The 16799-nt window shown below is 39.5% G+C and overlaps 1 protein-coding gene across 1 annotated transcript in view; it reads left to right on the top strand.

Annotated features, from left to right (window-relative positions):
* fancl (FA complementation group L) overlaps nucleotides 1–16799 on the top strand; it is a 50257-nt gene that overhangs the window by 9710 nt on the left and 23748 nt on the right. Inside the window, exons 6-7 of the mRNA XM_037698264.1 lie at nucleotides 2835–2931; nucleotides 12573–12641. Coding sequence (XP_037554192.1) covers nucleotides 2835–2931; nucleotides 12573–12641 — 166 coding nt within the window. The remainder of the gene's footprint in view (nucleotides 1–2834; nucleotides 2932–12572; nucleotides 12642–16799) is intronic.

Below are 16799 nucleotides of genomic sequence, written 5' to 3'. Positions count from 1 at the left end.
ATAGGAATGTTAAATTCAACAAAGAACACAATCTTTATTTCACAACACGATATATCTCGCAATATACTTTTATTCAATAACGATGTGAATTTTAAGCACATTTTCGATATTTCGATAGGATTACAGCGTTTTCTGTTCGGGTTGAAGCGGCCACTTCAGGTTCAACCCGGACAGAAAAAAGTGTGACACAACTACGTAAGTGTGTGGTGACGTAGTTACGCAGAGCTCATGTCCAGGAGGCGTTAGTTTTGTAATAAAAATTAAAAATTTTTAAAAAGGTGTTAGTGGTAGCAGGCTAAGCTAGGCTAATCTTCAATGCGCGTTAAGTTTTCTCTTCAAAATGAGTGCCCATGATCGTCAGAATGTGACTGAACAAGCTTTCACAAGCGAAGAGAAGCAGATGACATCACTGAGAGGAAAGACTAATTTGCTGGTTTGGAAGTGGTTCGGCTTTCTACGATTCGATAAACTGCAGGTTTCAGTCAGTGTGCTGCAAAATGTGACGGAGAGTCGTTCTAACTAGCGGTTGGAACATCGAACTTGTTCCACTGGACAGAAGGTGATGAGTCACAAGATGAAGCTCAATAAAAGTTTGAGCCAACATGTCCATGAAACACCACCAGCGCTGCATGTTTTTTTTTGTTTGTTTGTTTTTATCATTTATTCATTCATTTAAAATAAAAGAAATTCATCAGAAAGAAGAAAAAAATTCTGATCTGCCTCTAATTTAAAAAATACAAAATAACTACAAACAAACAACAACTTTGACTTGAACAATCTCCAAACTGAAAACAAAATAACTTCAGGTATCCTTCACCTGGTACTATACATCCCCAACAACTTTAACATCTTTTTAAACATATAAATTGTTTTAGAAATGTTTATGGTGATGTCAAGTCAATTCCATAATTCTGTTCCCTGAATTACAACACAGCTCCTTCAGACCAGTTCTAAATGGAGGTTTTACAAACATTTACATTCCATTAAGTTATATCGACTCTCCTTTTTATATATTTATTTTTTACAAATTTTAATTGAATATTTGGGGCTAATATTTTTATGAGCTTTATGCATGACTTGTAAAATACTATATTCAACCAAATCATAACATTTTAATAATTTCAATTGATGAAATAATATATTTGTTGGGTGACCATAGCACTTCATACTATTAATAATTCTTATAGCTCTTTTTTTGTAAAATAAAAATAGGGTTTGTAATTGTTCTATTTCATATGGAACAGTCATTACATTATACAATATATACAAAGCTTTGTCATTCAAAAACTATTTTACTTTATACAGTAATGCAACTGATTATTGTTATTTTTAAATATTTTACATGAGATTTCCACGTCAGCTTCTCATCAATAACGACGCCCAAAATTTTATTTAATTAACAACAAATTTCAATGCTGTCAATTTTAAAGTTGCTATTTAAAGTCAAAACTATTAATATTGACAAAGTTATGGGGGAGTGGTGGCGCAGAGGTTAGAGAGGTGGGCTTGTGATCCGAAGATCGCTGGTTCACGCCCCGGCCCCGACAACATCAAAATTGTGGGTGGGGTAGGTTAAACACCCACACTTGCCCCCACCCTCATTCGCCCCACTCTGGGCCCATGAGCAAGGCCCCTTAACCCCCACCATGTGCTCCCTAAACAGGTCTCTCTTGAAAATGAGTTCTCGTGGCTCAATGAGACTAACCTGTATAAATAAAGGCTAAATGAAAAAAAAATATATATATATATTGACAAAGTTGAGAATTTTTTGTTTATTTGACAGTGATTTAAATTTTTTTGAAGGCTAAATACAAATAAAAGGTGAACATTAATTTATTTGTATAGTTTGTAGTTTTTCTGAGGCTTTTGTATTGTTTATATCAAATTATATCGTTATCGACCGAAATTAAGAAATATATCGTGATAAAAGTTTTGGCCATATCGTCCAGCCCTAGCCGGCAATGGAGGAGGGGCGTACCAAAGAGACCATCTTATCACAAACAAAACTGGTTTGTTTCTCTTTGTTTAAGCTGTTGGGGGAAGAATCAGTTTTGTTGTGTGTGTCCTTGACTGATGAAGCCTTCCGGACCGAAGGCGAAACGTTTCAGCACAAAAGAAGAAACTGTCCAGATGACCTGACTGAAAAATGTTGGGATGTAATAAGAGGCCTGAACCTGAAAAAAACAAACAAAATAAAACAACTTTTTTTTTTAATTAAGCTTTTACTGCTTTTGTAACAAATCAGTTTGACATGATGTTTTAAAAACGTATTTCAAAGAAAGGAAGATATAAGATTTCTTGTTTATTAATATAAGATTTCTTGTTTATTAACAAGAGACAGCGGATTAATAGTTATAATAATATTATAGTTATTAACGGTCAGCGGACGCGCGTGGCTGATGATCCGGTAATCCATCTGAAGCTTAACTGAACTTTTTTTTTTTTTTACCTCTTTCAACCGGCTGGTCGGACCTGAGCGTGCACCTGACACACATCAGCAGGTTTCACTGTGCCGACTTTGTAGAGCGAGTTCTGTTTTTAGCTTTTGTTTAACACTTTCCAGCTCCATTATGTCGCTTGTTGTGGGTCAACTGCAAATCCTCAGATGTGTGATTTTAAATGTTATTACCGGTAAATAAAAAAGATTTCAGAAGAGCATCTAGTGGTCATGCTCTTGTGTTCTGAATTGTAGCTTCATGTAAGTTGTCTCCAACGAGGACTAAATTTACATCTGTTGATGTCTCCACATGGCTGTCTGCAGTTGAGATTAATGACGGTCACTGCTCAGTTTTTCTGCAAACCGGTTGATTTATGTTGTTTCCGGCCGTCCACAGGATGCTTTCCATAGACACAAACTTCCAAACGCTGAAGCTGAAGGCAGAGGACTCCGGAGGAAGGCAGCACGTTCTAAACATTAAACTCAAGTCGAAGGTGAGGCATTCACAGGAACTCGCAGCAATGGATCATTTTCACATCAGAACTATTCATCAGATGGTATACACAGCACCTCACTGACGACCTGCAGTCAGCCCTAATCACAACACGCTAACGCCACCAGCACACTGGGCTGTTCTGGTAGCTGATAACAAATCACTCATTTACATCTGTGCTTCTAAATGTGGGTCAGGCTTGAGATGGTGTGGAGAGACATACAACCTGCTGTGACTGAGATGTAACACATAAAATATGGCCTTGCAGAACGCAGCATGATGGAAACACTTCTTGTATGCAAAGAGAAAGCCAGTAACCCCACAGTGATCGACTCTGCTCACACTAAATGGATACTGGTGGAATGAGAGTGGATCTGAGTGTTAGTCACCAAACTGATTGGGTCTAATGTCCTTTGACACAGAAACACGTTTTGATTTTGAATTTGAATTGTGGCTTCATCTTTCTGTGGTATAACTCTGTTTCAACAGATATAAATATTGTAAATTATGATGATAGTGTGAATGTTTATAAAGCATTCACTCTATTATGATCCATTTTTATTCGGTGTGTTTTTTGGCGCTGTTCTCATCCTGCAGTTTTCAAGTTATTTCAACAAATCATAAATCAAAACATTCAGCTCATTCAGAACAATCCTGCTATGACATTTGGCATTGTGCGACTTTAGCTTGTTTAAATATTTAGCCTTTTCTGCAATTTTTGTTTCATAGAAAATGAATTGCGCTCATTTTACATCCTTCATATCTTTAGATCTGTGTACAACATTTTACTGCTCCTTTCACATTTTGTTCTGCTTCATCTTCTTTCAGCTTCTTTGTGCAAATTTAAACTTTTTTCAGCTAATTTCAGCTGTTTTTTCAGCTTTTTTTGCTCATTTCAGATTATTTCTGCTAACTACAACATTTTTGTGCTTCTTCTAACTTCTTTCTGCTATTTTCAGCTTGTTATGCTCCTTTCAGCTTGTCTCTGCATGTTTCAACTTTTTCTGCTATTTCAGCTGCTATTATTTAGTCGTTTTATGCTAATTTTAGTTTTTCCAGCTAATTCCACATTTTTACACTCATTTCAACTTTTTTCAACCTAATTCATCAAAAATATGCTCTCTCCACTTCCATCTTATAATTTTAGCTTCTTTCTGCTTTTTAGCTACTTTTCATGAATTTTTTGCTAATTTCAGCTTTTTTCCAGATAATTTTTTGTGCTGTTCTGCTTCTTTCAGCCTAATTTGACAGACGTGTTTTTTCTACTTTCTTCTGCAGATTTAAGCTTGTTCTACCTGTTCAGCTAAGTTCTGATCATTTTTAGCTAATTGTGGCTGTTTTCATATGAATTCACGTTTTTCATGACAATTTCTGCTACTTTCAGACTAATTAACTTATTTCTGCTAATTTTAGCTTGTTATGCTCCTTTCAGCTTAATTATGCTAGTTTCAGCAATTTCTGCTTTTTCATCTTCTTGTTGCTGATTTCAATTCAATTCAAAATTCAATTCAATTCAAAAATACTTTATTAATCCCAAAGGGAAATTATTTGTTGTAGTAACTCGTTATCCTCGTTTCATTAAGAGATGTTATAGATGCTGATGGCTGTAGACAGGAAGGATCTCTTGTAAAGGTCCATCCCACAGTGGATCCTAAGAAACTGGCTGCAGATGCCGTCCGATCCGTCCACTCAGACTCGGCTGGCCTCTCAGTTCCCCCCGCCCAAATGCCGGGCAGAACTCCTCCCAGAGTGATGGCCTCTCCTCCCAGCAGTCTGCTGAGCTCCTCGTCACTGCGGACAGCCAACTGTAGGTGCCGAGGGACAATTCTGTCCTTCCACTGTCATGAGCCGTGTTTCCTGCTAGTTCCATGATCTCAGTGGTCAGGCACTCGAGCACAGCTGGCAGGTAGATGAGAATGCATCCACAGAACATCCTTTCAACTCATTTGAGATTTTGGGCTGTAGTTGAGATATTATTTGAGCTTTTGAGATGTTAATCAGCTGCTGTTGGTTGTAGAAAACTGCCTTGTTACATGCATCATAACAAATGTCCAAAACTGAAAAAATTTCAGTAAAAATTCTTCCAGCTGCACAGCATCTGATACCAGAGGAAACAATCATCCAAAAAATGTGATTCACATCCAGAAAAAGAGGAATTAAAGTTTCCAAAAGCAAAATCTCAGAATGAAATTTATGCTAATTTTAGATTTTTCAGCCAATACTCCATTTTCTGAGCTCATTTCAGCTCTTTCTGCTTCTTTCTGGTAGTTTAGGCTTCTTTCTGCCTTTCAGCTACTTTTCAGACTTTTTTTTTTTGTTTGTTGTTAATTTCAGCCTTTTTTAGCTAATTTCCTGATTTATGTGCTCATTTCTGCTTATTTAAACCTATTTCAACAAATATGTTCTTTCTGCTTTCTTCTGCTAATTTAGCAGGAATCTTGTTCTTCCATTTCAGCTACATTTCAGCATGTTTTTAAGCTAATTTCAGCTGTTTTTCTGCAAATTCTTCAGCATTGAGCATTCACATTGCATTTTTACAGGAAATGCAATTTATCTCGTTTACATTGTTCTCATGTTCCTTATTAAAACATGATATGTTGGATTCAGCTTTGCAGACCAAGACTTGGTCATTGATTGTTCAGTTTTTATTAGCATGACAAATTCTGAGCCTGTATAACAAGCAAAGGATTTGTTTTATAGACTTGACCGTATGAATTTTAGCTTTGTCAAGTTGAGTAGACGACTTATATAAATCTGATCCATTCTCAAGCATCATATTCTATTCAAATACTTTTTTTTAAAAAAAAACATTTGTGTCATGTAGTCCATTCCTTAAGTGTTTTTGTTGTTTTATAGTTATTCGTCTGAGTCACTGGTTGCCATGGTAATTGCCTCCTTTTCTAGGGAGGAGACATGGGTGGAGAGGCACACAACACTAGGACTACAAGATATTAGAAGAACTTGCATTGTGCATTATTATTGTTTACTTTGCAAGGATTATATCAGTTGTGATTAACCCACATTTTTCTTTTGTCATCATTGTCCCTTTTTAATTTTATATTGGGGGCAATGAGACAAACAACCATTCACACTCTAACCCACGTCTACAGACAATGTAGAGTTATTGATTGACCTATCATGCTTGTTTTTGGACTGCAGAAGGAAATCTTAAGTACCCAAAAATACCTCCATATACACAGTGTGAACATGTAAACTCCACCCAGAAAGGCTGCTCTACCCACTTAGCCTCTGTGCCTCCATCATCTTGTCAGTGTCTTGTGGGATACTGATTTAGCATTCACTGATACAGTGAGGACAACACATTTAGATCTATTTTGCAGACTTACACATCATGGACAGGTAGAAACTCAACCTGAAATTTGAGCTTCATTTGAACTCTTGTTGTGCTAAAACTAAGCAGTAAAGGTTTTAAACAGCAGAAACTTCTAGTGGCCAGAGTGTAAATCACTATGGCTGCTTGATTATGAAACAAAGTCATGAACACTTTGATCGATATTGAAATCACAGTTGTTCAACATGATGACTCTTCAGTCAGAAAAGGGTGAACTGCTCTCTCCTAGTCGGGAGTGAGGTGCCTCCTCAGTTGGACGGGTCTAGGTGTCAGGGTTTTATTTGATGAGTGAGTGAAGATTGGAGCGTGAGATGGACAGACTGGTGCAGCTTCTGCAGTACTGCAGACTCTGTGGTGGTCCGTTGTGGTGAACAGGGAGCTGAGCTGCAAAGTGAAGCTGTTTATTTACTAGTCGGTCTATGTCCATACCCTCGCCTTGGGGAGGCTGTGGCTGAGTGGTTAGAGCAGTCGTCCTCGAAATGCAAGAGTTGGGGGTTCGATTCCAGCAGTTACATGCTGAAGTGTCCCTGGGCAAGACACTGAACCCCTCATTGCCTCCGACGTGTGTCCCATCGGTGTCTGAATGTGATAAAGCTCTGATTATTATTTGTATAGATCTAGTAGAGAGCTGTATGAATGGGTAAATGAGGACACAGGTTGTAAAGAGCTTTGAGTGTCTTCATAAGATAGAAAGGAGCTATATATGTACAGCCCATTTACCATTGGTCCCAGTCTCTGGGTAGAGACTGAAAGAATAATATTGTGGATACAGGTGGTCAAAATGAGTTTCCTCTGCAGGGTACCTGGACTCTCCCTTAGAGATAAAGAAGTTCAGCTCTCTGGGAGAGGCTTGAAGTAGAGCTGCTGCTCCTCCAACATCAGGAGGAGTAGTTAAGGTGGTTCGGGCGTTTGGTAAAGATGCCCCCATGACGCCACCCTAGGGAGGTTTTATGGGCATGTCCAGTTGGGAGGAGCCCCCCAGCAAGACTCAACACATGCTGGGAAGACTATGCTCTTTGGCTGCCTGGGAGTCCTACGTTTAGGAACAAGCAGAAAATGGATTGGTTACCAGCTGAGTTTGAAAACTGCATTTATGTCACTTAAAGTATGTGAAATTGCCCTAAACATATATATTTTTTAAATTTTTTTTGTTGAACTTCCCCTTATAAAAATATAGTAGTAATTAAAATGTGAGATTTTGTAAATAAAATAATAAACAATATTTATTTGACATTTTATTGTTGGATGTAACTGGGACCCTGTGTACATAATCTTGTTCCACCACATGTACCTGATGTGTATGACAAATAAATCTCTCTGACTCTGACAATATGAAATAAAATAAACTGTAGAGCATAACTACTAAACTTTAGAACCCTATTTTTGTTTTATTTTTTTTCTAAAAATGTCATACTCTGCTGAATTTCTTGTTTCTGGATGCGTTTTTTAAATTAATTTACAAAGTGTTGGTGAAGGTGAAAGTGGATATTTGCTTTTATTTATTTATTTTTACAAGGGCATTGTTCTGTTTACACGGAGGGGCCGAGACCAGCCAGTAGGGATGCAGGTCCCATTAGGACTTCGTCTTTCAGGTTCTGGTTTGCTCATATTTACAGTCAGCCATTTAAAATCATTATTATTTTAAATAGAAACTATTGAAACTTATTACATTCAGTTTTAAAACCGCACCACTTTGAGGTTCAATATCATAAATCATTCATATTGTAAATAACATGAACAAAAAAATAGGGGTTTTAAGAAAAAACTGAACTAACTAAAAGGCTGTTATTTTAAAAGTAATCGGGGCTATCATAAGCATCTTTTAGGCAGCAGGGGTTCGCAGGGGGCTCGTTGCAGCGCTGCAAACTTTAGGCATGCCGTTTGATGACTTGGTACTTACCTAGGCCTGTAATGAGGGAGGACTGTGAGATCCCACTGTCCACCTGGCCCCTCTCACCCTCCTGGCACCAGGTAGAAACAGCCTGGAGTTCTCTGTGCCTCCAGCAGATCCAGCGCCAGGTCATCCCTCAGTGGGCACAGCTTGAAGGGAGGCAGCACTGGCATGGACCCATGGAGGCTTGGAAGGCAGCAGGAGTGAGGACTGGGAAAGGACGGAAAGTTTCAGGATGTAGAAGGTGAACAGAGTGAAGTTACTTCGCACACCAAATATTGCAGAAAGTGGAGTGAATTCCAAACAAGATTTTCACATTTGTGTGTTCAGAATCCAGCCCCACACCCCCATGAAGAAACCATCAAGTAACCACGCTGCAAGCAAAGAAATATTTTTGTTAATTGTTAGATACTGATGTTTGGTAACAATATATCAATCATTGTATCACTAGCAGGGCAGCATGGTGGAACAGTTGCAGCTGCCGCCTCTCAGCAAGAAGGTTGCCAGTTCAAATCCCAGCCCAGGGCTTTTCTTTGTGGTGTTTGCATGTTCTCTCTGTGTTGCGTGGGTTTTATCCGTGCACTCCGGTTTCCTCCCACAGACCAAAAACATGCATGTTAGTCTGATCGGTAACTCTAAATTGTCCCTAGGTGTGAGTGAGACAGTGAATGGTTGTTTGTCTCGTTTGTCTCTATGTGTCCCTGTGATGGACGAGACCTGTCCAGGGTGTCCCCCACCTCTCACACAGTGATGACTGGACATGGCCACCAGTTTCACTTGCGACCCGAAAAGGAAGGAATAGGTAAAAATGGATGGATAGATGAATGTATCACTAGCTGAAAAACTAATTTTGTTCTTCATAACCTGTGCTACATGATTAAAAAACCTTTACCATTTCAACTATAACAAAGTTAGATAGAGGCAAAAACACCCTTTCAATGACATGCTTTAAGAGTTTGATCATATTTTTTCTAACATTCACATTATGAAGTTCTTGTTGGAAAAAATTCAGATTTATGTACTTTCTTGTTGTTAAAAGTACTGGTACTTGAATGTAACAAAAATCATGATTGGTAATAAACAGGAAATTCAAAAAAAAAAAAAAAACATACTTAAAAAAATATACATTTGATTGTTTAATTTAACAAAAAAAATAAAAATAATAATAATAAATATATATATATATATATATATATATATATATATATATATATATATACATACATACATCATACATACATACATACATACATACATACATACATACATACATTAGCTTATTTCCTTACCAAGGAGCTCTGGTACTGTTCTTTGAAAAGACTAGAAGAATGCACTGCAGTGAGAAAAGCTGCACACTTTCTTCCAAGTTATTAAACTATTTATTTTTAAAGTATTAAAAGCAAAAATATATACCCGCATATCCACAATAACACGTGGTGGCAGCATCACACTTTGGGTTTGCTTTTCTTCAGTTGAAACTTGAACACAATGTTGGAATGATGAACAGTAATACCTGTTTATTTTGGCATAAAACCTTCAGGTGTCTGAACTGATGATAAAGATAAGCTTCTTTTTTTTCAAACTATCAATGATCTCAAACATACATTCAAATTAACGACAAATAACTTGACCATAAAACATTAAAGTTTTGGATTGGCCTAGTCAGATCATAGATCTACTTTTGATAAAAACCTGTGGGTGATATGAGGCCAACAGGTGATTATTCAACCATTCAGTATCTTCTGCTTGTTCTGGAGTCGGGACATGGGGGCAGCAGCATAAGCAATAAGGCCTAGACATCTCTTTCCACAGCCACCGCTTCCAGCTCTTTTGGGAGGGCTCTTAGGCGTTCCCAGGCCAGCTGAGAGACGTAGTCTCTCAAGCATGTCCTGGGACTTCCCCGGGGTTTTCTTCCATTGGGACATGCTCGTAAAACTTCACTAGGGAGCCATCCAGGGGGTGTCCTTACCAGATGCCTGTGCCACGTCAATGAGCTCCTTTTGATGTGGAAGTGCTGCAGCTCTACTCTGAGGGTGTTTTCACACCTGATAGTCTGGTAGACTCTATTCATTTGGGGACCAAAATTCAAAATTTTTTTACATTTTCAGCTGGTGCGGTTTGCATTCATACTGCACTGAGTCAATCAAGCCAAGCTGTTTCCCCCTTCGCCTGTGGTGACACTGCACCAAAAACTACACAAGGAAACAACACAAAAACCTCTGAATAAGACACTTCTTCTTCTGGAAATAAAAACAAAAACGGAGTGGCGTCAGATTTGAGCAGTTTTAGGATGTCTGTTTTGTCATTTTTCAACCATGGACTCAGCATGAGCAGAATATGAGGCAGAAGACCATGGAGAATGTTGTTTTTCACACAAGTGGCTGACGGAAATGCACGTTCGTTTGTCCTGCGCTGTAGTCCACTTCCTACTTTTGGAGTGGTCTCTGGTCCGCTTGCATTCACACTGCATTCGAACCGCACTAGAGTTCACGTCAACCAAACCGAGACCTAGGTTTTTAGGCGGACCAGAGCTTGCTTTTTTGGTCCACATCAGAGTTCAATTGCGCATTCACACCTCCACAAATGAACCGGATTTTCTAGGCAATCTGACTAGAGTTCGATTAAAGCAGACATAACAGAGCTGGTGTGAATGCACCCTGAGTCTCTCCCAGATAAATGAACTCACACTATCTCTAAGGAAGAGGCCAACCACCCTGTAGAGAAAATTCATTTTAACCACTTGTATTTGCAATCACGTTTTTTTGGTCACTACCCAAAGTTTGTGATCATAGGTGGTAGGAACGTAGACCGAAAGGTAAACGGAGAGTGTCTCCTTGCAACTCATCTCCCTCTTTAGCAAAGCAGACCGGCACAGAGTCCGTAATAATGTAGAGGTCGCACCTATATGTCTGTCGATCTCTCTCTCAATACGTCTATCTCTCGCTCCATTCTTCCCTTTCTTGTAAACAAAACCCTGAAATACTTGGAATGTCTCCACTTGTGGCAGAACTTCACTCCCACCCCAGTGAGGGCAATCAACCCTTTTCCGACTGAGGACCATGAGGTTTTGATCCACACCCCAGCCACTTCACACTCTACTGCGAACTGCTCCAGTGAGAGCTGGAGGTCATGGCACCATGACACCAGCAGAACTATATCCTGCCAAAAGGACCTGAAGCTGCCAAACCAGACCCCTTCTGCCCCCTGGCTGTACCAAGAAACTATGCCCATAAAAGTTATGAACCAAATCTGTAATGACAGGCAGCCCAGGCAGAGTTCAACAACTTGACAGCCTCCCTCACTTGGGATGTCCACCACCAGATTTGAGAATGTCTACTGCGAGAGCCAGCAGCCTCAATCCAACTCACCACCAGGTGGTGATCAGTTTTCAGCTCAGCTGCTCTCTTCATCTGAGTGTTCATAGCACACAGCTGCAAATCAGATAACACAACAACAAAGTATATCATCGATGAACAACCTAGGCGGGTGTCCTGGCGATAGACAAACTGCGACTAGCACAGAAGTCCAACAACCAAATATTTCTGTTTATTTATTTTAACATTTATTTATTTGTACAGGTAGTATCATTGAGTCACAAGGACTCTTTTTCAAGAGAAACCTGTTTGGGAGCAGATGGTGGGGGTTAAGTGCCTTGCTCAAGGGCCCAGAGTATAGGGGCAAATGAGGGTAGTGGCAGGTGTGGGTGTTTCAACTTTTCCACCCACAAATTGATGGTGTCGGTCCAGGGGAGTCGAACCAGCGACCTTCCAATTACAGGCTCACCTTCTCTAACCTCTGCACCACAACTCTCAACAAATACTACTCGAGTTCAGATCAGAGAAGCTGTTCCTCCCAATTACGCTTCTCCGAGTCATACTGTCATTGCCGGACATTGAAGTCTCTCAGAAGAATAAAAGAGGCCACAGCTGGAACACCTTCCATCACTCCTGCTAAGGACTCAAAGAATGCTGGGTACTCTGAACTACTGTTTGGCACATGGGCACAAACAACAGTCAGAGCCTGTCCCTCCACTTGAAAGTGCTGGGAATCTATCCTGTCATCTACTGGGGAAAACTCAAATGCACAGGCACAAAGCCTGGGTGCTATAACTAGACCCACACTAGCTTGGTACCCATCACCATGGGCAATTACAGTGAGGAATAAGGTCAAACCCCTCTCGAGGAGATTTGTTCTGGAGCCTCAGCATCAAGATGAGCCCAACTATATCTAGTTGGTACATCTCAATGTAGATGTAACTGGGACCCTGTGTACATAATTTTGCTCCACCACATGTACCACATGAGGTGCGAATGACAATAAAGAATATCTGACTCTGACAGTTTGTCTCAAGAGCCAGGTTTGCTAAGCCAGAGTCATATCTCATGTTTTCTACCCACAGCATCCCATAGAGGCTCCTGAATGTTCTGCTGACCTGCCAATTCCTTTGAACATCAACTGGACACCACAGGTATGTACACAAACACAGACATTTCCTTTTAAGTTTTTACATGGCTGTTTCTGTGTATGGATTGTTTTCACTAGATGCCAGTGTGGGTTGAATCTTTGGTTGGATCTTTAAGGTGTTCTGTGGTTCCTGAAGTTTACTAATGTCATTGGGATGCAATGATAATTTTATCATATTGTAGCAATAATCTACGGAATTTTCATTTTTCTGGTTCACTTTTATTGATAGCAAATTTCCTGAAGTTCTCAATCAAATCAATCAACCTTTATTTATACAGGTAAATCCCATTGAGCCTCGAGGACTCATTTACAAGAGAGACCTGAAAATGAAAATGAATATATGAATACAAATGAATATACAAATGAATATACTAGTACTAATGTATAAATTTATTATTTGTTATTTATATAGATTTGAACCATTGGGGGCTGCAGTAGGTAAGTGGTCAATGCTGCGATCTTGTAATCCTAAAGGTGCTTGTTCAAGGCCAGATTGCATCAGGAAAGGCATCTGGCATAAAACAATGGCCAATTCTTTCATATGAGTTTGTTTGTGAAAATCCCCGCAAAGGGAAGCAGCTGAAAGAACACCAAATTTTGACTTGTGAATTACAAGATTGTTTAAGAGATCAGGCTGACACACACTCTGAGCATTTTTTGTATAATAAAGTAATCGTCTTGTTAAAGTTTGAAACTCAGTGCTCTCATTATCTTTTTGAGTAAACCAGAGTAAATTGTGAATTACATGATTGACCAAACTTGAAATGAACTACCAACGTTCAGTTTGCAGAATTACTCCATTCGAGTGTAAATCATGAAAATACAGAAAATAACGTGATGAGGATATGTTCAGACATAAGTTAAGCCTTTCGTCCAAATATTTAGTAAGTAACTTACCGGTAGTATTATCTAGATTAGGAACTCAGTAGTTGCATCTTAACAGAAACTGACTTAATCAACAGACACAGTCATCGGTGGGTAATTTTACACTGTTACTGAGTTTATTATAAAATAAAAGGTTGCCAATTGGTACATCCTATTAGATGAAGCTTTTGTCCTTGGGTACTCATGTCCCAAGAGAAATTTGATAGTCAGCCTGTCTCCGAGGCTGATGGGAGTCAGATTAGATAAGCTTGATTTTTGTTTTTTCTTCAGGCAGACAGATTTTTTTCCTTCAGCCTTGAGTCCATCTGGGCGTTCTGGTTCCGAAAAAGCCTAATTGTGGTGTTCCATTCCACTGATCCATGCTATGAGTCTCCTTCAAGGTCGAACCCACCACGCTGACGAGTCTCAGAAGCCGCAGGTGGTCTGCGATTCTCAATCGCCTCCACCTTATGGTTAAGCTCATAGACCAGACAATTTGAAGTTCCCACAGCGAGGACCAGACCTTCACACTGACTCTGAAGCTTTTCCATGGCCAAAACTGCTGCCGATGTCTTTTTCAAAAGTCGATAAAACAGAGCCTCGCCGATGCCAAAAAGCAGAGTCCCTGCTATCATAAGTCCAAATATGTAAACGTCTTCAACATCCTCCTGAGACAGAACTGAGAGGCACATCATCTGCCACACTCCCCACGAATCCATGACGTACCCCACAGCGTGAGTCTCAGCTGGACACGCCGGTTCTCCAGGACCTTGTCGCTTTGATGAAAAAATCTTATCAATAGAGTTGAACGCCCACGATACCAAATCCATAATCTTCTTAATTTATGTTCGGGAGATGAGACCCAGGCGCTTCAGACACACAGAGAGCAGAGCAGGAAGAAGGAAAAAAACAGGGGAGGAGAAACAGAAGCTGCCACCTCGATCAGAGCCTGGGAGGAAAAAAAAAACTACATTGTCCTTTAAAATTCCATAAAATATTTTCTTCCCATGTAAATTTGATCATATTTTTAAAAAAAATTAAGCCAATAAGCCCTAAAATTGATAGAAACTAAACTGAAAGTGTTTGAGATGCCCAGCTGCAATTTTTGAATGAAAATTTTTGATGAACATGTTGCGTATTTCATTGTTTCATAAAACGACACACACAAGACCTCTCCCCCTATTCCCAGCCAAACATTTTTAGACATTTTATAAAAGATTTTGTTGACGTTGTTTGCCAACTAGTCTCCAACAGCCACAGTCTTGTGAGATATTACCCTAACTAGAGCCCGACCGATATGGAAATTTTGGCTAACACCAATACCGATATTGGGAGTGAAAGGTGATCACCAATAACCGATATATTGTCTGAAAATGTTTTAGCTTTGTCCACTCCCAAGAATCTAAGTAAACAGCGAGTGGAGCGGGGCTTGTTTATTTAGCGCAGCTGTTAGCAACCATGAAGCTAAGCTAATCAGATCCACGCTATACGTAGTCCCACAGTAGCATTACAAGTGTTGCACTGGTCATAAAAACAGTCTTCCTAATGTGCGTTCAAATTTTCTATCCTCTACTAATCACCAAAAAGTTATGACGTGTGTTACACAAATAATTAAACAAATAAATGCCTTCCCTGTTCATTGTTTAAACAGTCAGTCACGTATGGTGAAGGTCTAATTAGTATTGACATCAGCAACATTTATTTTTCTTTGCAGAGAAGTAAAGATTTCAGATAAACAATGCATTTCAATGAGAATGACAAAGATAACGTTACTAACACTGGATATTTTCACAAGGTGGAAGTTCAATCCAACAGGACTGTTGCTATAACTACTGACAACGGGGCTAATGTTGTGATGGCCGTGCAACTGAACACTAACTTTAGCTTGCTAACTTCAGAGGCACATACAGTAGCTAATGACAAGAGGTTGGAGGATTGAAAATACACTGCCTGGCCCAAAAGTTGCCACCTGAATTTAACTAAGCAAATAGGTACGAGCCTCCTATTGGATAATTATTGCATGGACAATTATCTTTCAGCTGGCAACAAGTTATTTAACCCCAACTGGTTCAATGAGTTGCTTCCCATTTCTTCAACAACCATGTTGAAAGACACATCGCGTGGTTGTGGAAAAGACGTCAGTCTGTTTGAGAAGGGTCAACTCATTGGCATCAAGCACAGAAAACATCTAAGGAGATTGAAGAAACTACTAAAATTGGGTTAAGAACTTTCCAACGCGTTATTAAAAACTGGAAGGATAGTGGGGTCCCATCATCTTTGAGGAAGAAATGTGGCCAGGCAGTGTAATTTATTATTGTTGATTTTTTTATTTATTTTATTTTACAGGTCAGTTGAAGTAAACTTACCATGCTCTGTTCTGCAGAATATGTCACACAGTTGCTTTCTGCTTCGTCTGTGCTGAAAGTGAAACTTAAAGTGAATGACCATGAATTGAAAGTAGTCTTCATGTGCCCTCTGCTGAATACATTGTACGGCTGGTTCCTGCATTTTAGGGGTGAAAATTAGAAATGTTTATATTGGTGCATAATGGGACAATTTAGTGCATATCATCATAAAACATGATGCGAGTCTAACAACGCCAAGTTTTACAACATTTAAATGCACTATAAAAGAAGCACTTTGCAACTATTTTAAGTCAGTTCAGTGTGACCTGTGGCCCTTTGGAAAGGAAACTGAAAGGCCACACAGATATACCTGACTCATCCTCCAAACTCTTAATATGAGTAAACACACCTGCTTGGAGACATTTCGTTAGCTCCTCATATTTAGTTCATTTTAATTAGTGTAGAAGTGCTTTCATATAAAACCAGCTGTGGACTCTTTGGATCCCTTTGACTTGTTGTTTTTCATACTGATTTGTTTTTTTACTTTGATGATGCTTCTCTTTTGAGTCAGTGTTTCACACCCATACACACAAATATCTAAGCGTAAGGGTGTGTGTTTCTGTTCCTGATAATAAAGTTCACCTCTGAGATCTTTCGAGAGTGACGAGCAACGTGCCGAGTATTCTCAAACAACTGTGTATCTGTGAGGTTTGGGCTACAATCAGGGAGGGGTTGGGGGCAGATAGAAGGATGATTTCAGGAAAGAGAAGCTTGTGTGAATGTGTGTATGTGTGCACGCTGCAACACGACAGGCGTACAGTGAGGACCAGCTCAGAACCGAGCAACAGGATGGAGTCTATCTGCCTGCTGGGCTGTTGATGGATCTCTCCCACACTGCAACATGATGTGTGTGTGTGTGTGTGTGTGTGTGTGTGTGTGTGTGTGTGTGTGTG

Source organism: Nematolebias whitei, chromosome 1 (genome assembly GCF_014905685.2).
Source record: "Nematolebias whitei isolate Nwh7 chromosome 1, NemWhi1, whole genome shotgun sequence".
Taxonomy (NCBI): Eukaryota; Metazoa; Chordata; class Actinopteri; order Cyprinodontiformes; family Rivulidae; genus Nematolebias; species Nematolebias whitei.
This window is presented reverse-complemented; position numbering and strand designations above follow the sequence as displayed.